At 35.9% G+C, this 19,832-nt stretch overlaps 2 protein-coding genes across 4 annotated transcripts in view; one reads left to right on the forward strand and one right to left on the reverse strand.

Moving 5' to 3' along the window:
- Positions 1 to 19,832, forward strand: part of LOC124632983 (protein yellow) — a 32,662-nt gene that overhangs the window by 7,064 nt on the left and 5,766 nt on the right. For all 3 annotated transcript variants that reach the window (XM_047168038.1, XM_047168039.1, XM_047168040.1), the window contains exons 2-5: positions 5,858 to 6,138; positions 10,022 to 10,219; positions 15,774 to 15,921; positions 19,608 to 19,794. In XM_047168038.1, the coding sequence (XP_047023994.1) occupies positions 5,869 to 6,138; positions 10,022 to 10,219; positions 15,774 to 15,921; positions 19,608 to 19,794 (803 nt within the window). In that variant the 5' untranslated portion in view covers positions 5,858 to 5,868. The remainder of the gene's footprint in view (positions 1 to 5,857; positions 6,139 to 10,021; positions 10,220 to 15,773; positions 15,922 to 19,607; positions 19,795 to 19,832) is intronic.
- Positions 3,093 to 4,819, reverse strand: LOC124633091. The gene is made up of 2 exons (XM_047168186.1): positions 4,794 to 4,819; positions 3,093 to 4,267 (listed from the first exon to the last, which is right to left on the reverse strand). The coding sequence occupies exons 1-2, from the start codon at positions 4,817 to 4,819 to the stop codon at positions 3,211 to 3,213; spliced, it is 1,083 nt and encodes a 360-aa protein (XP_047024142.1). The 3' UTR covers positions 3,093 to 3,210.

A 19,832-nucleotide genomic window follows, 5' to 3' on the forward strand; every position in this document is an offset into this window, starting at 1 on the left:
CGAAACACAAAATGTATCCGTGATCGTACATAATTAAAAATATTTAATCCTTTTTATTAGCCTATTTTTAAGTACAAATACATCTATACATATACATCTGTAAACACTGTTTATAGATGTTAAAACAAAACAAAGATACAAATCTTATTCAGTTTCATAAAAACAAAAATTGTAAAACACTTCCATTTACTGACTCTTCTTGTCGAGTTGTAGGTACAGTACCTAATTATTCTGAAAATGGAGTTATTTTCATATTGTGCTTGACATTATGAAATGTTGAGATATGTACATGTATATTGTTACAACCAGTTGTCTTATGTAGCTACGTTAAGTACCTAAGTTCATTAGCCCGTCTGAAGTTTTTCAGAACTGAAAGTAATAAAAGACTGTAATGAAACAAAATATGTTTGTGCATATTTGCAAATTCTACTAATTATCTCAGCAATCACGAGCTTACCTACACTTTAATGTAAACTCACAGTGCCTCTTAAACAAAAAATGTGTTGAGCAAGATTTAATTATTCACAATGACAAATCACTTTGCAAAGATTGATTTTGCTCTAGTAAGCTTGAAATTGCCTAGTACTCTATTATTTATTCGTACTTACATAACATCAATTACTTGGTATCTTGGTATCTTAATCGATACAAGGCTATCGAGTATCTAGATAATATGTATTTTATATAGGTATTCTAATTTCCAATTGCATCATTGTAGCGTCATAAATTTTGAGATAAAGAAGTTCATCTCTCATTCTCCTTCGTGGTGGTTGTTTGGAACTGATAAATGGTGCAACATCCATCACTCCAGCTGACGCGCAAGGACTATGTTTAACGTTTAGCCCATTGTTTTGCAATTACGTGATTGTAGGCTCTGTGCAATCTGCTCGTCGATCTATGTGAAAATTTGTAATTCTGCTCGAAACAATAAATACATGTTGGCTAACTTCAAATAATGAACCTGAAAATATACGCACCAATTATTTTTTTGCTGTACATAATAAACTGCATTGAATGTCACTAATGTCAATGTTGTCACGAAATATGGTCCAGTCAGTACGTAAAGTATGTCAGTCAATAGTCTTGTATAGTCGTGCGTCTAACAAATTATGCTCGTGCTAATTAATGGCGGTTTACAAGTAAGTTTTTGCGGCGTCAGTACATATGAGTAGTTTGTATCATGTACTGCGTTCATTGACCATACGAAAATTGCGGTCAATGCTTCCAGCTGTTGCATCTCATGTACGAAACTGTTTAACTAGGCCGATAAACAAACAACCTTAATTCAAACTATAAATAAAAGGAAAGGAAATATGAATCGTGAAAAAATTATCATTTAAATTATTTTCGCGTCACGGTACAAGGCAAAACAATACATTCACTTAATACGATCCGGTTAGATATTTGATCACTAATCACGTGTAGTATTTCAGCTCGTTTGACATGTCCTTCCTATACCTCGTTACATAGCAAAGGCAGTCTACTATTTATTTGAGTTGCTAACTTTTTGTTTGTGAGCACTTCCTAAGCAGTGAACGCACTCCAACCTTGGTGCCAGTGGAATAAATCCGGCACGTGTATGCCACACTGAAGTGATCTCGATTACAATGCGTACAGCTATTTACTATTCAACATTCAAATGGAATCGAACTAGCCCACAGCTTCCTGTGAATGTCGTAAGACTAGTGCGATACATTATCCTCGGAGCTGGAGGATGGGCTCCATTCACATCAGTAACACTAACATTGTTGTCGCACAAATCTATATTAACCTCGGATTATAAAATACCACTATGTCAACGCTGATCCTTGTATATAGATATAGAAAATAACATCGACAACCTCTAACGACTATGGCTAATTCAGATAATAGGACACACTTAAGTATATTAATCGACCTATAAATCATCAAATCCGTTGTTGTTGCAGTAAAATAACTAAACTTCAAACGAACATAAAGTGCAGCATATTGTTCTAAGAAGGATGTCAACACTACGCCATATAATTTCCTGAAACATAACAAATCCACTCGCCGGTTGACATGTTGAGTGGCTCGCTGACATGAAAATTGAGCTTAATTTGATTTAATGCTTTATTCTTAACTTGATAACTACATAATACGAGAACAATAGAGTGCGCAACAACGAGGGATGAAGGCACTGATTTATGTGAAACAACTCTATTTTACGTGCCAGGTATATCACAATAGTTTGTAAAATTATTTAATTCCGGTAATCTGTGTCGAGCCTTACGTTATTAGGACTCCTAATCTCCGGTCGCTTGATAGTAATAATGCCTTTGAATGTGCATTAACCTTCAAGTGTAAGTACATACGGATGTAGTGTAATGTAAGTACGTCCGTTACGCCCTGAGCAGTTTTATTGTCACTACCATTTTGGATAACTACTAAGAACAAAGCTTAATGAATACAAAGACATACCTATTGGTAATGGGCTCTAAATATATTATAAGTAGGTAGGTACATTCGATTCAACAGTGGTTAGTTTTTTATAAGTCTCAGTAGTAACCAGGAAATACAACATTTTTAATTTCAATAAAATAAATAAGTACGCAAAGTAGGTCTATACTTTTAAGACATAATAACAAAATCATTTGCTAATAATATGTATCAGGAAACTGGTATTGATTTTAGAGCTAAATAATATGACGCGTTTTCATTTCCCATTCACTCTGTTCATGAAAAGTTCTTAGGGAAAGTACCGTAGCTACATTGTATTACGAAGTGTTCATTAAAGGACCTATCTAATTATCAAGTTGGACACTGGACAGGGAAAGTAAGGAACTGTCGTTTGGATTATGTCTAGCATAAAGGGGTAAACTTCGTGTAAAGTTATGTCTGCTAGAGTAAACAAGAATTATTAATAGTAACATGAAACTGGTCCTGTCATATTATATCACAGTCTGGCCCACATCATATTTATTTGACTCAAGCTAGTATTTAACGTCTATGAATGTCATGTAGAGCTATTATTTATTTAGTTAGCAAGACTAAAGCACTATTTTTATATTATTTTTGACTCTTTGTCTTGTTAAATGTCTGTTTATTGCCTTTATTTATTTTTATTTTTTATTTTTATTTATTCCTTTAATTCAGGCAACTAGGGCCCATAGAAAATATAATACACAAATAACAATTAACATTAAAATAATTATAAACTAATACATACAAAAATAAAAACAATCGTCAAGTCTATTTGTTGACACGAATAGGCGGTGTCGTGTTGCACTGCGTGGTGTCGCGTAGCCTCCCGCGGAATCGCCGGAAAACGACACCTTTCGGCCAAAACTGTTCTTGGAACATGTCGAGATGCTGAGTCGGCACACGTACCACAAACGATTTGAAATTTGTATTGTGTCTCGGCTCCAACTTCTCGACTCTTAAGGTCCAGTTCGTCTTGACTCGTATATACTCCACGATCTCCTCGACCTTCGTGGAGTGATGTAAACGCGAAACATACAGCTGCGTCGTCGGTATTGCGGGGCGCAGCAGCATGTTCGGACCAGTCAACGCAGTTCCGCATTGATTTCGGCTAGATGGCTTCTTCTTCCTTCTCTCCACCTTGACGAAACCATCTGCATCAGCTTTCCCTTTACATGGTACAGATTGTACCGTACCTCGGGTTCCTTCGGGCTGTTTTTGTATCGCCACAGTAGCTTTGGGTGGCCGTTGGACGGGATCTCGCTTTACGGAATCCGAGTAAACACGTCCAAGCCTAGACGTGCTTACATTTGTCGGTGTCCCGAGGGCAGGGGACGCGGGGAGGGCGGGGCACGGTGACGCATCACTAGTAGTGGCGACGGCAGGCGACGAGTGCAATTTTGCTGACTCGGCGCGCTGCGGCGATGCGTTGACCTGTCCGTGGCATGTGTTGTCGCTGTTGGCATGCGCGTGTGACCTACATACAGAGTTTCGCAATTCAGCTACCTCGCTACGTAGATCACAGATGGTGGATTGTGATGCCTCCAGCTTCAATTGCAGCTCGACCAGGCTGGACCTCATACTCGTGATGTCCTTTAACAGCCTGGTGACGTCGACGTGATCGAAAGTGACCGGGGGCAGCTTCCGCAACTCCTTTGCCACGAACGTTGGCACGTCGTCCGGGTCGGTCTCCTTTAACAGCCTTATAGTGTCTTGGAGACTCCTCTCTCCCTTTTCATCTCGCCTGCGGGTCGGCATTCGGTCTGCCATTTGCAGCGACTCGTACAACAGCTTCTTTGCGCTGCGTATCTCCTCCTCCCTTACAAATCTTTATTAAATCCAACACGTATAACATATTATATTAGGTCTTAGGTGCGTTCATGACAATAAGAGTGATTAGCAAATGCAAGTTGCATAATGTTTAGAACAAAAACATATTGAGCAAGCACTAGTTTTTTGAGCAGTGATAGTTGATGAACTAGTTTAAAGCAGTGGCAAGAAGTATAGTATTATGCCATATATGTAATTAATTGCTTACTAGTCTATAGATGTCATGTTTATAGTCTTATTGTGCCCAATGTTAATAGATATACATTTTTTGTGTGTGAATTGAATTTTCAAAAATTTTTGTAAACATTTTGTCGATTCGTAGGTGTTGAAATAAATATTCGTTTACAACGCAAGTGCTGTGTAATATTTTTACCTTATGAACACATTTTCTAAATTAAGCCATGCATTTGCATTTCTGTCCGTAATTAAAAGGTAAATATGGTAACAAAATAAATTGATCAACTATCTCGCTGAAAAACTTTTTGGTCTAATTATACACCTATTAACATAGTTGCACACTTTACCTGTGGCAGCAGTTATTCCATGCCATAAAAACATTTTGTTGCTTTTTTTAATATGTATTATTTGCAATCGGTAAGTAGGTACCATTTCTGCGTAAAAGCAATTTAATTTTAATTAAATCACATACTATTAGAATTGCCGCAACATCTAATTAGTATTACTAGCTCAGGTATTTCTACGATTTATAGTCTATGTAAAATGTTAATAGACACAACTTAAGTTCACATAAACTGCACTTTAGCTAAAGCGAAAGGATTGATTGTATATTACAATGTTACTACAGAAGTTAAATCTCTGAAACTAATCGATTTAACGATTCATAAAATCTTCTATTACTAACCTTCTTTCTTAGACATATTCTGTAATGCAATACGGGAAGTAGTGAGGTCATAAGGTATTGTTTCATAAACAAAATAAATAACAAATGATGCCTATCTGACATCTTGTTCGTTGTTGTTGTTCTACGTCATAATCATCTCGCTGAGGCTGCGGAAGCGTCCTTGAACTGAAAAGTAAAAGTCGGTCACGTGCCACGCTAGGTCATTAACAGGCATTTGTTTTTGACATGTACGTCTGAACTGAATAAGTGGCCAGACAAATGTCATGTGCACGCGAATAATAATATTATAACTAATGCTCTTATTATTTAAAATAATTCGCAGCTACATTTTTAAACAACTTGAAACATTGCTAAAGAGATTTTAATGTTGAACCAGTTTGTCGACCTGTTTGATGAGCACGTGCATTAAGAAATAAATCTCGAGCAACAGGTCAGTTCGCAGACAAAAAATAAGCAACATTCTATTAAATGTCAATGTTGCTATGCTGCGTAACGTTGCAGTAACTTTAGTATTGTTTTGTTTAATTTTGTATTGACTGTCAAATTCTTGATATTACGTGACTAAACTTGACTGCAACAGGAAATCCTAGACTTTAATAACACTCGATTACTTTAAGCTTTTTTACAAGGAAATCTAGATATGAAATAATTAAATTAATTGCTACTGAGTCTAGACTTAGTGTGTATATTAGTATTATTTAATGAAACGTTTTACTCTTGTTCCAGACTGAGACGCCATGAGGAGGCACGCAATAGTGCTGTTGGCTTACGTAGCCGCAGCGAGCGCTACACTTGAAGTCGTCAACCAATGGAGCTTCATGCAGTTCGACTTTCCCCCGGACCCAGTGCTTTTAGAAAAATTCCAACCAGAGAACACCGTCCCCACGGGGCTCGAGATAGGCTGGGATAGATTGTACCTTGGCATTCCAAGGTTGAGGGCGGGAGTTCCCGCAACCTTAGCATGGATACCTCGAAGCCTGCCACCTGGCGTCAGTCCTGTTCTTCAGGTGAGATTTACGACAACTTTTTGTTATTTCCGTAAACACTTAACACGTTCGCGTGGCATTGAGTGTTACGCACTTTTTTCTTCTCATTCCTACACTTAAAATAAACAATTTAGTTAATGATCAAAATATATAAAAAGTAAAATGAACTTATCTTGGCCTTGATGGCCACAATGGTATTCGTGACATATCACGCCGTTACCGATCAGGCGCCTCGAGAATCGAGAGGTCAGTTAACATAGATTACAATTACCAGAGCCTTAATAAAATTACGTTAAACTAAAGGGAATTAATGAAAGGACTGCATGAGAGTACGTAACATTGTCTTGTGTAAATAAAACCGGTGTCATCAATCTTCATTACGTCATGATGCATGCTCTAGCAATGCTCTAGATTGAGTCTAGATAGTCAGAAGTACGAGTCGAGCTTTATGCTAAGAATCGATTATCTCTTTACGTTTTATCAGAAAGCTGCCAAGATCACGTCTCGCTATCCGTAATTCGATTAACTGTAACTTACGAGTTCGATTAACATGATAAATTATTTGTTTAACGATGGGTAAAGTAAATAAGTCTAAGTTCTAATCTATCTTATCATCCAAGTAACTGTTTTTTTTAATTCCTTTGCAAACTAAACATTTAGTTGTGTATGCAACAGTTATTAAGTTGCATTATACATTTTATTATAAGACTGGATCGGTGTTTACCTAGTTTGTACTAAGCACCGTAACATTTTATGAAACAAGTCGTGGCTCGTGTGTAAAGAACTAGTTATCATGTTATTTATACACATTTTTGTTATTGTGGTAGACATTTCATAATGTATCGTATCGTAAAAAATATTTTAATGTAGGCACCAATCTATCTTAAAATCTATAAAAATAAATTATACCTAAATATAAAGCTTACTTATACCTTAAAAGTTACACAAAATGAAGTGTGCAAACATGTAATTACTATATTTCAACTGCAATTAGCGTTTAATAACTCTCATTTATTATAAAGTTGTACAGATTTGGCTTCTCTAGTATATTACGAACAGCTTATAAGTCAAGTCTGCATGCGTGCCTGAGAACTTGGCATTAATTTTTAAACGGAATGTCGAACACTCATAACTGAATAAGACATGTATAATTTATCGGCTGAGAATGACTTTGTCGGAATCTTAGCTGTCCAACGACATAAAAACCTAATGCTATCAGTGTTTGAAATAAATTGTATAGGAACAACTTGCAGCTTGTAGTCAATGCTTGCAGTATTCGGATTTCAACGAAAAGTTGTGCAATTACTTTGTGAGCTTGTGTCGCCTTCGAAAGCTGCTACAAATGCGTTCAATAGGACCTGGGTACTAACTGACCTACTTGCTCAGCCGTGTCCTTTTACAACTAACTTTAGGAAGATTATTATTTGTAAACGTACACTTTATAAAAAAAAATAACGGAATGAACAGTAAACACCAGAAATTGTGATTGAAATGCTTGTAGGCGTTCTGAAAAAATCAATAGTGTAGGCTAATAGATTATTGCAATTTGGCCTGTCTATCTAAAATCAAAATGTCAGATTAATTTGTGTTAGAATTGTGAAAGGCTAGGACACCTAAATAAGCTAGATTGGATTAATTACTTCAATTTTTGACGGCTTTATTGTAATAATTATATCTTTGCATTAGGAGTTGGGACTTTTAATAGTTTCTGTTTGTTCAATTGCCATTCTAATACACAACGGTCGGTCGATATGTTAATAGTTATAATTATGAAACATTTGTTGGTTGTTTTAACTGGTTTAACAACTATTTCTTCAATATTAGCAGTAATAAAGTTCCCACAACGCTGCATAATATTTCCTTTAATGTTTATGTGGATATACCTACCTATGTAAAATTGCTATTTAGGTCTATAGATCGTTGCTGAACGTTGTTTGCAAACTTTATAGCCGTGTTAGACAATATAGTATATTGGAAAAATGTTTCGCCACGATATAAAGTGACTCGGTAATACGTCAATCAAAATCACATAGAAACTACATTAAATTGCATTCCCTCATGATTACGATGACCAACAGCAATGTGCACGCACTTGCGTTCAAATAATATGAACAAAAAAGTTATTCGATTTTCCGGAAAAAACTGTGCTATTTTTATTTTTTTCCTGTACCACTAGAATTGATTAAACAGGCTGTACTTAGAAGGTAGCCCTGACCATTTGTGAGTTACCAGAGCTTATACGGCGTACATGTGGTTCAAGTGATTTTAATAAATGTTCCGTGTCGGAATTAGATAACGCTGGCCATGTTATAGTTGTTACAAATACGCGTTACGCGTAAGACACGGGAAAGCGTGAAGGGCAGGCGAATAGTTTGCGCGGATGACCTTGCGAACTGCGAGAGACACCTCGATGTGCGACATTCACGTTTGTATCAACATACTTTATTGTATTAATCAGAGTTAGCTATTGTATGTCACTTGTTGAACTTATCATCTAGATACGGAATGGTGTTGGTAAGTTGTACTTAAAGATTACTATGCTGTATCACATGTAGTCACAGTTTGGCTAAAAGGTCTGTTGTTTTTAAATCCTGTGTAAAATTCATAAAATTCTGTAGGTACCGATTTCTATGATATAAAGCGATATTACATGTTGCAAAAGACATAGAAATTAAGTTTTAGAAATACGAAATTAGGAGCATTGCTTTTTCATAAAAGTTTTCTTCATTTTCTTTCTAATCTACACGCGAAATTGTATCCTCAATTATAAAACTGCTTCCTTTAAGAAAGCTCGCTCAGTATGTGCTACTGTTGTTTAGAATTTAGATCCAGGAGAGAGTTTGTCTAGAATAACTTACGGCTTACATAAAAGATGTAGCTGGATATCGCTTTTGCCTTTAAGCACAAATACAGCTTTCGAATGCAACACTATACAGATATACTTATTGAGTTAGAGGGGAATCGTTATTTTTGATCTGCGTAGAATGTTGTTTTTCAATACACTTCCTTGAAAGGCGACTAATGCAATTTGAAATCAGAATATATTTTTTTAAATTAGAACAAAAGTAAATTGATTCAAATAAAAAAGAACATATCTGTATAAACTTTAATTTAATACAAAATTGCTAACGTTTAAATAAAGCGCAAGCCTCCTATTTATTTTTCGTAGCACCTAAGTGTACCTACCTATTGAAAAACGCCATTTGGCAAACTTACCGCTCCTGTATCAAAATATTTTCAAAGTTAAACAAACACATCGATTACAATATCGTTTTAAAAGAATTATTGTTTATTTTCGCTGTGTCAACAAGATTATTCATCCTTTGTTCGCTTGCTTATTTGTATGCCGCCATCGAAAAACTGCTATGTCAATAAATGATGTGTTTTCCATTTAAACATACGTTGTCGGAAATCAAATCAATGTTCAATGCTGTAAGTGCATACCAATCGTTGTTGACAAATGCAACATTTAAAAAATATACACTCTAAACATAAGTATATGTACATAGTGTCCAATTTTATAGATTTATAAGATTATACCAAATTTTTTGCTCTTAAAGTGATATAATTAACGTTTCGAATTCTTGTAAAAAGCTTTCAGTCAACCGTGAAATGTCTTTTATTTTGCCGCTGACTCACATAAAATACATGAGAACTTACATAATTTATTTTGGATAAAAATAGCTTACAAAGTTGTTGGAATTAAATGATCTTCAAGACTTAAGATAAAGCTAATTCAGTTCTTTGCTCTTCGGAAGTGTCAGTCAGTAAAATGCTAGTTGGTTGACTTCTTGAAGCAAACACAGCATTCAATAGAGAGCTGTCCCTGCATTTACAGCTCTTAAGAATTAAATACATATACGAATTTATTATTTAAACCCAATTGTTAATTCTCTTCTTCCAGGCATACCCTGATTGGTCCTGGCACACAGCTGGCCGAGGCGACATCAACTGCACAGGTCTGATATCCGTGTACCGAGTGCGCGCTGATCGTTGCAACAGACTCTGGGTCTTGGACGCAGGTGTCGTCACCAGCATCGACGACTTCAGAAGAGTCTGCCCCCCTAAGATCCTCATTTTCGATATGGCTACTGACCGTTTGGTAAGTTTAAAGGAAAGAGTCGCACACTTTAATATACCTAACTATAACTTTTTTGTAGCAAGTATATCATCCAATGGTCCCTCCCGCTGAGGGTGCTATGGGAAGTGACAGACTTACAGACCCAACTTTGTATCTTATGGAGCCTTTTATTGCCCAAGGTCGTAGTAATTCTTTCAAACAGTACCGGATACTTCCAGTACCTATGCCTGAGTCGCCAATACTTGGAAATAGAAACAATAGATATTATGTCTCGTTACTACATGACAGAACTCTAAATAATTTCAGTTTTTGTCTTTGCGGAAACACGGTCTTGGGATTTAAGTTTCGCAAGCTGCATTGCACTCTACATAGTAATGTCAACTCTATTAGCATACAGATTGATCTTAATCTACATAAGCAACTCAATTCAACGCACGTTTTCGTCTAACTTTCCATAAGATTTTAGGATTTGGCAAAGAACACTTACATTTAAATTCATTTGCTAGATTGCAGTAAGTTTTCCAATACGATTCAAATTAATGTAGTGCAAAAACTGGCTATTAGTACGCGACTTGTGCGGTCTTTACTTAAGTAAATATTGTAGCATTGAATGTAGCTAAGTTTTAAAATTTATTTAAATAGGCTATGTTTTTTGCAGTTTTTCTACCTGTGTCTATGTCTATCTTGACGGTGCATGGTTATATTAAAATGCATCTGATCAATTAATATTTAAAGTCAAGCATGAACTGTGTAACAGGAACCAATCCAAATACGTGCCGTAGCTTATCTTGATCACTATGAGTTAGGTAGCCTGGTAAGGTAGGTACACATAAAACGATTAGTTACTCTTAATTCATTTAAGAATGAAACAATTAAAAATGACATTTAATTGAAACCGAGAATAATAAACGTATTATCAGTTATTTATTTTGACATACAAATAACACGCCAATTTTCCTTATAGTTTTAACGGGTGTGAAGAACAAATTAGGCATGCATGGTTTATTTGAGGAAAATAGGTATAGGTAGGTACGTAATAGTCATCATGTTTTTTCACGTCTATAAATATGTGACCGACCTGTTTATTGACTCAGCTTGTCTTCTTGCATCTCAAATAGTCTCAAATATAAACTTTTCATAAGAGGTACTTAATGGATAATGTTAAAAATTGTTCTTTGTCTCAGAGCGAAATCCTGCCTTCAGTTTAGAATGCACCAGTTAATTAAGCAATTATTTCTTGTTTCGGTGTAAACATCCATATTTCCATGCATATGTAGGAATTAATGATAAGCAATACAACAATAATTAAATTAAAGCAGTTGGTCAAGTGTGGAGCTCTAGTAAACTTGAAATAGACTCACAATCAAATTGTAATGGATTGCTCACTGATATGCTTTCCACGGTTGAATGGATTTACTGAATGAGTGTATTCCGATAGCAGTTGTTTTTTGTACTACTACGTAATAACATTTGTTAACAGACAATCGTTAATGGTTATAATTACCGACGCGTGTTAAAATAATTTGAATAAATTTCAATTTAAACAAGGTTAATATATTGCATTTACATAAATGTAGTTACTGGTTAGATTGTTTAGGTTTGATTTTCGTATTTACATTTCAACAATCTATGTAAGTACATCACAATATGCATATTTGACATTGTAATTTTACTAATTCATTATTACCTACACATAGGCCCTAAAAATGATTTTGAAATCATATTTCGTAAGTTTGATAAAGTACCTTTGCAAAATTTCTGCGAACTAAATGCATATATTTTATTTTATCTTTAAAAACAAGCAAGTTGATGTTGTAACGTTAATCTGTAATGAGGCGCCTCTAACGTCGACGTTTTCAAGATCAAATCGCTATCTTAGCGCGATCTCGGTCATTGGCTTTTTAACAGACTTATTACTGTTACGTAACAACGATTTCATTCATAGCTCAATTTTAATTACTTTAATACTTTATTTGCAATCATCTGATAGATCTTAATAAATTGTATTCGGAGAAAAGTAGGTTACTAGGTAGGAATAATGCACGTTAGACTTACTAGCTTAAGTTTATTGCCAAGGATGTTAGCATTATGAAAAAGGATTTAGGCAGATTAGTGTCTAGATACTATAAAGCTGAATGCATTGGCTCAATGCCTACATAAAGTTGTCACGAACATGTAATGAGGTTAAGCTCTCAGTTAGGCAACCTCTTTGCTTTTCATTGTTATGAGTAGGTTGTACATTTAATATAAGTATGTCCTTACTAAGTCACGAAAGAGTTACAAGAATTAAATACATGGATTATTTAATTTATTTATTAATACAAACATTTGCAGTGAAAGGAGATTTATCTATTCGTCGTGCTTGATAACTAAGCTATAAATACTATAGTAACCGGAGAGCTGTGTTCGTTAGATACCTTAGTGTTTATTATACAGGAACCTGAATACCTCTGGAGTTTGGTTAGAAAGGGTGCGAAGTTACTACGCTTATCTAATGCCCGCTCTAAACTTTATAGTTAAGTTTACGTATACTTGCTGTGGATGTATTTAAATATAATGACTGATATTATTTATTCATCATCTGCCTAGTCTTTCAAAATTATTTCCGGAAAATTGAAATTCGTCAAAACACTGCCTAAGTTCATTGGTTAAGAGTTCTACGAAAATGAATATATTCTTTGGTATAGGTACTTAAAAATGCAGACAAAGTTAAAAAATAAATAATTCTCATTAAACTGAGTACACTTTAACCTGTCTATTATCTTATTTATTAGATACCAATACCAGCACTAGCACATTTAATCATTGTTCATGAAAGCCCTGAACAAAAGTAATTTAATACTTTTTAATTAACCCGTAATTTACAATGATAGCTAAGATTAATAGTTAATGTCAAGCCATTTGATATGATAGTATCATTAGTCATTTTTATATAGTGTTAGATAGAAATAAATTATCTGTCGATCTTAATTTTGGAAGTGGCGTGGCAGCCACCGAGGTCGTATTACGTGTAGGTATTATTTGAAAGGGTGTGGCTTGTTCAATTGTCCGTGGTGCAATTGTCCGTTCCGCCTTAAATACGCACTATTTGTGGGTGACCAGTAACCATGCACGATATTACTCGAAACTAGTGAATGGCTCAACCTCGTGAATAGCTAAGCTACTCTAGTTATTAAATTCGCGATACAGTCTTCACTAGGGCATGCAATACCGGTTTACCGGTTTCGGTTTTACCGGTAAAACCGCCCATTTTCGCGAGTTTTAAATTACCGGTAAAAATAATATGTAACCGGTAATTTACCGGTTTTTACGTTTTTGTGATAAAATATAGCAATTGGTCATTTAACGTCAAATCTTCATTATGTAGCCTGAACATATGGTAATATTGCATACATTACATATTGTAAGAGTGTTAAAGTTGCTGTTTTTTAGGAAAGTAAACTTATGTGTCTCCTTAACTATCTCTAGGTTAGATACAATTCTCATCTTAATTTATAATATGTAAACAAATTCTATTCATTCGGTTATTCTGATTTTCCTGATAGCTGTCAGCTCATATTAGGTAAAAATGTAGCTAATGCTTATTTTACCTACTCTATGACCTTACTGAGCAAGGGATTTTACTTCACCACCATGCGGACAGCTCTGAGGATACAATGGAGCACACAGTCCAGGTGTGCACTGCCTGGGAAGAGTACCACCGTGTCGTCGACGAGGCAATAGGCAGCGTCGACCTCTCGCGCCCGGTTCTGGTTCAAGCCATGGTCCTGAGAGGATGGGAAACCGTCGCCTCCTTCTGCGAAGCAGTCATGCTCGAGAAGGAGACGGCAGAGAGACTGCGAGTTCGCACCTCTCATCCCAGCCGCTGTAGTGGACCAGGAAGACACCACGGGCGCCAAGTGTCGAGAGACGACTCCCGGCCACCGTAGGCGTCGGTCTGTGGGCGGTGAGTTCGGGAGGCTCATCGTTCCTCCGTCTGCATAGACAACAGACCCGTGTTGGCCGCCAAGGCCTGCCGGGGCTGCGGGATTGTTCAAGTGAGTTACCGCGACCCTGGTCCATAAAATGCCTACGATTTACCATAAAAAAGGGCTTTCACTTCAATGAAAAAAATGATTTTTTTCACGGTAATTCTTAGCGTTTATCCCGTCTTGTGACGAGGTCCGCTTTAAATATCTTCTTCTTCCACTTCACTCTATCCAGGACATCTTCCTCGTCGAGTTCGTAGATTTTCATGTCATTCATTCCACACTCAACCACCACAGTTTCGGCCTTCCTCTGCGCCTTTGACCGGGTATATCGAGACTGAGTACATTGGCGATGTATTTAGGTGGTCTCCTTTTTACATGTCCGTACCACCGCAGCCGTTTCTCTTGCATTAAGTCGACGACATCGCGTACGGATGGTACTGACATGATTTTTTGTTACGGCCCACGTCACAAAAAATGTTTACCACCTTATACCATGTATTTTTTGCTTTTAGACTACCCAATCTTATTGTTATAATATCACATTTAAAAAAATACAAAAATTACCGTTTTACCGGTTTACCGGTAAAAATATTTTTATTACCGAATTTTTACCGGTAATTTTTATTTTACCGAAATTGCATGCCCTAAGTCTTCACAAAATTTGCCTGCAAGCTAATTATTCCATGACGGGATGTAATGCATTTCTCTAACGCCTTTTAACGATCGATTACCTAGATAGATTCGTAAGGCCGTCGGTGTATTGAAATACAGACAATTTAGCAAAGTTATAATTGTAGGCAATTGATTTATAAACAGGCAACATTATTCATTGTGATTTATGAAAGTACTGTTGTCATTTAGCTTATAGAACTTAAAGGACTTTCAATTCTCTACAGAACAGACTGTATAAATTAAGTTACGTTTTAATTACGGCAGGAAACCTTTTTATTATATTTACATGGATATTTAAAAAACAAAATAATCTTTACTTTATAAAGAGTAGCTTTCAAAAGAGAATCGCGAATACTCTTGACCATTAAATTGGTAAAGTGTTTCCGGAAAATAGTAGATGTTGGTGTAGTAACATACTCGTAGAAACAGATACGCATACATTCCAGTTGCGTGCTAAGTGCATGATAATGTATGCTCTCTCGTACTTTATGAGCACTTGACTTGAAGTCTGTCTGTATGCTTGTCTGAACACCAATGGGTCTAATTACATGTTTATATGTATGTTAGGTAGGTAGTTTGGCTATTATTTTTATTTCGCTGTCTCTTATGTTTTTTTTAAAGAAAAAGCAACAAATGGTAATAAGAGCAACAATTCCCATAACTTTCGAGACAATAGATGGTTATGTAATAATAACATAACTTCATTGAACTTAAATGTTCAGATCCGCATGCGCGTACGTGTATATTTAAACGTACGTACGGAATGGACGATTTTTATATTTTTTACGGGGTCAATTAATTCTCCACCAGGCATGATCGCATTCGGTACTTTACAAACCACTGCATTGACATCTGTGTTAATTACTTATAGGATAAGAAGGTATTCTATTCGATAAATTGTTGATCAAAAATTCTTTATCCATACTTTTCAGGTACGAAGCGTGTACTTCCCTCGTGAACTGCTGCGCCCCAGTTCTCTGCTCACCAACTTAGTGCTGGATGATACGAGGTCTACCTCATCTCGCCTGTCTTCATCCTGCGACCATCTCTTCGCTTACATCAGTGATACTGTTGCACCAGGTATCTAAGATGTTCATGAATATCAAATCAAACCAAATCTCTTTATTTTCAGGCTGCATAGCCCCATAGATACATACCTTAAAGACTAACATACATATTATACAAACATTATAAGTATATAAAAAAAACTTATGACAAGTCTTTTGAACATGAACATGAATATGACAAGTCTTTTATTACATAAAATGCAAGAAGATTAAGATAAGAGGACGGGTTTTGTTTAGCAAAATTTTCTGGATAATTTTAAAACCCATTCGTAAAAACCACAGGTCAAACAAAACACACATTCGGTAGGTACTCCATAAAAAGTAAACACGTTTGAGGATGAAGAGGCATTATGTAATAGGCATAGTTCCTTCTACGTGCTAATTATAGTAACCACTAAGTAAATATTAGTTAACTAATGATCTTAAATTGATCAACGTCGGTCGAGATCTCACTACTCAAAATATATGAGATCTTCTTTCGACAATTGCCTAGTTAACTTTCGCATTTAAAACAAATACATCAAGAATCATAAGCTAGTCATTTTGTATATTATGTAAGTACGTACAATGACGCGTAGAGAAAGTGAAATTAAGTAGAGCAGTTCGATAACCTAGCTTTTTAGAACTACTGACCAAAAAATACGTTGATAAATTATTCTCAATCCATGATTGATTGAAGAACTCTGCTTGAATAAATTGTCAGCTCAAAAATATCGTCATCTCTTGTCTAATTTCATAGTCCGTTACGTAATGAGACATCAGATATTGTGGATCTCTATAATCTTCAATACTTCCTTTCTACTTCCCAAATAAGATAGGTCAAATAAATCATCAATTAATTCAGTAATGCTCAATTTACTATTTTAGTAATGGGCAGTGAGTGAGAACCATTGAATTAGAGTTCTGAACTCTACATTCCTTATACATTTTCGCACGTTTTTGGGTCCACATTACTAGGCCACATTACATTGTGCTTGTTAAACTGTAGTTTTTCATCTTCATTGTACTTAACATTTATGTTTTAGTCAAATTGATTATTGTCGTGGTTTCACTCACGTATTACGTTGTAATATAGGCTATTAGGGGAGAGTGGGGGAATTACGGACGCGGGGTAAATACGGACTAGCAGGTATCTACTCATTCAATCCCCCCCGCGGCAGCCCGGTGCTGTCATCTGTTTCTTTCCACCATTTTAGTGCCACGCAAAAACTTACGACAGCCGGCTGCGCACTGTTTCAAAGGTAGGTAAAATTTTAAAAAAAAGTGTACATTGATCTAATTTTTAGTGTTTTACAATTCGAGGGACAGGTCTGTATATGAAGTAATGGTAAAAAGTGATATTTTCTATGGATAGCTTTGTCAATGGAGTTTGAATCGCCAATGTTTGTTTTTTATGAAATGTTTTCATAACCTACAAATTTCTCTCTTTGATTTAAAAATACCCAGTTGGGTTAATTGCGGACAAGCCTCGCGGGGTAAATACGTACGTCCGCAATTACCCCTAATTCGAAAAACTATTATGAAATTAATCAATCACTACTCAATACTCATTTTTAGGTGCCTCGGAAATGTATAAGAAAAAAATCGAATCATTACAAAAAGCTGTGCAAAAATAAAAGACTAGTAGATAACTTTGCGTCAGGCGCAAGAAAAATATGGTATTCCCAGAGCTACTTTATTTGACATGTTGATTACTTTTACATTTATTGTCAGGAAAAGCACAGTGATCCACCCACCGAAGACTGGATTATATGTTCAAAGTGTAGGTAACAAGTGGGCTCATGAGAACTGCACTGCAGGAAGTTCTTCTAAAGGCTTTACTTGTGATTTTCGTTAGTGATGTGGACCTAGTCCGTAAATACCCCATGCTGTCCGTAATTAACCCAGGGTCAGTCCGATTTTACCCCGAGCGCTACGGGTAAATACGGACTGACAAGGTTTTGTTTTTGATAAAAATATTATATTTATTGATTGATTTCGTATAATAAGTATAATTGTTTTGGTAGACAAATAACTAAAGATTGATAATTAATAAAGACAGACTGATTATTACTAATAGTACGAATGTTGTGCGTTATTTCCCTTCAGCGTCCGCAATTCCCCCACTCTCCCCTATGCTGTTTAAATTACCGCAATAACATAGTTTTGTACGAACCTTGATCAGATATAAATATCATTCCAAAGACTCCTGCTATAGAGGTATGGAGGTAAATAAACAACGCAATTCCATAAATAACATTCGTTTTTGTTGACGCGTAAAAACTAAAACTGATACTTCTATGGGTAGGTATGAGTAAATTAAAGAAAAACGCACGGAAATTAATGGAAATTTTATATTAGGTAGTATTCATATTCGTTCCCAAAAAAGCGTATATATGTACGATATCAAAACGTAATGAACTTAATTGTATTAATGATCAAACAAGTCATGTGGAACTAAGTGAAACTCTGTTCATGCATAGTTTAAGATTTTTTTCGATTTTAAACCTCATAGCGTGCATTTAGTACCCAGGTATCATATCAGAAAAACAATCATTACTAACGAGCAGATATTTAAGCGGATGAAATCGTTTAACACAAATGATGACCACTTTGAATAACTATTGCGTATTTATAGTGCACATTAATCATCACACAATTAGGGGTAATCTTTGCTAAGTAGTACATTGAATAATTGCAAGTTAAATGCTCATGTTTCAGTGTTTAAGTTTAGTGGTCACCCGAGCGTGCTGCCTCAATCAAAACGCTGCTTTCTCCGAAAATATGATGCAACCGCTAACGTACGCAAAGTCGCAACAATTACTAATTAAATTGACAGACCGTGGTATTTCTCTAACTGTAGCATTGCATAACAATAAACGTTTAGCGGTAACGTACAATTTAGAGGTAGAGCCTTCTCAAATCATAGGAACGGTTAGGGTTCTGACACTTTCCCTAACACGAACACCTGATTTTAAAGTAATCAATCAAAACACGTAAGTCTAGCTAACAAATTATATTATCATTAAAATATTTGCACCTAATAGTTATGCAGCATAACATTACTTGTTATTTTGGTTTTTCAACTCAATTGCGTGACAGCAATCAACGTTAAAAATTTCGAGTTCCAACCGCGACTGACCGCGACTTTTTATTGAACGTCGTGTGTGGATCAAGAACGCAATTCATGAAAACTGGTTCATGTATAATAAATGGAAATCGTTAAATTTTAATACTGCTTGATCGTGATCCTGGAATTTTAACAATGACCCGCAAAAATATTTTGAATACGTATCAGTAAAGCCTCTACTGATCTAGTAAGATCAGCAGGATTGCATATCACCGTTACTTATCTATCATGTGGTATATAGCCTATACCTCTAACTAAAATTCCCACAATTGATATGTATTTAAAGCTAGCATGGGAAGGCGATAGATTCACACACTAGATACTTTATCTTTGAGTTTGTTGCCACCATGGGAAAGATACTAGAAATACAAATTACATGACCTTATTAAGACTTTGACCTATTTACGCAAAGCAAGGTTTAGTAACAAAAAGCATATCATATTATCATCCTCCTGCTCTTGTTCCAATTTTATTTGGGATTGGTGCACCATATTTTCTTCTAACGTACTCTTCTCTCTGCTGTTCACATAATAAATCCATCGTTTCTTACAACAAAAAGCATATTAAAGTAATTTTTTTGTTATTTTCAGGTATCATCGTGTACGATGGTCGTCGCGACAACGCATGGAGAGTGACGCACGCGTCCATGTACCCCGACCCCGACCTGGGCGAGTACGATATCGGCGGAGAGAGGTTCACCCTCATGGACGGTATCGTCGGGCTCGCTCACTCTCCTGCACAGGGCTTGCTCTACTACCAGCCACTGGCTACCGACAGGTAACCTTTCCGATCCCAGATAACAGTTGTATATGTAG

This window comes from Helicoverpa zea, chromosome 9, assembly GCF_022581195.2.
Source record: "Helicoverpa zea isolate HzStark_Cry1AcR chromosome 9, ilHelZeax1.1, whole genome shotgun sequence".
NCBI classification, from domain to species: domain Eukaryota; kingdom Metazoa; phylum Arthropoda; class Insecta; order Lepidoptera; family Noctuidae; genus Helicoverpa; species Helicoverpa zea.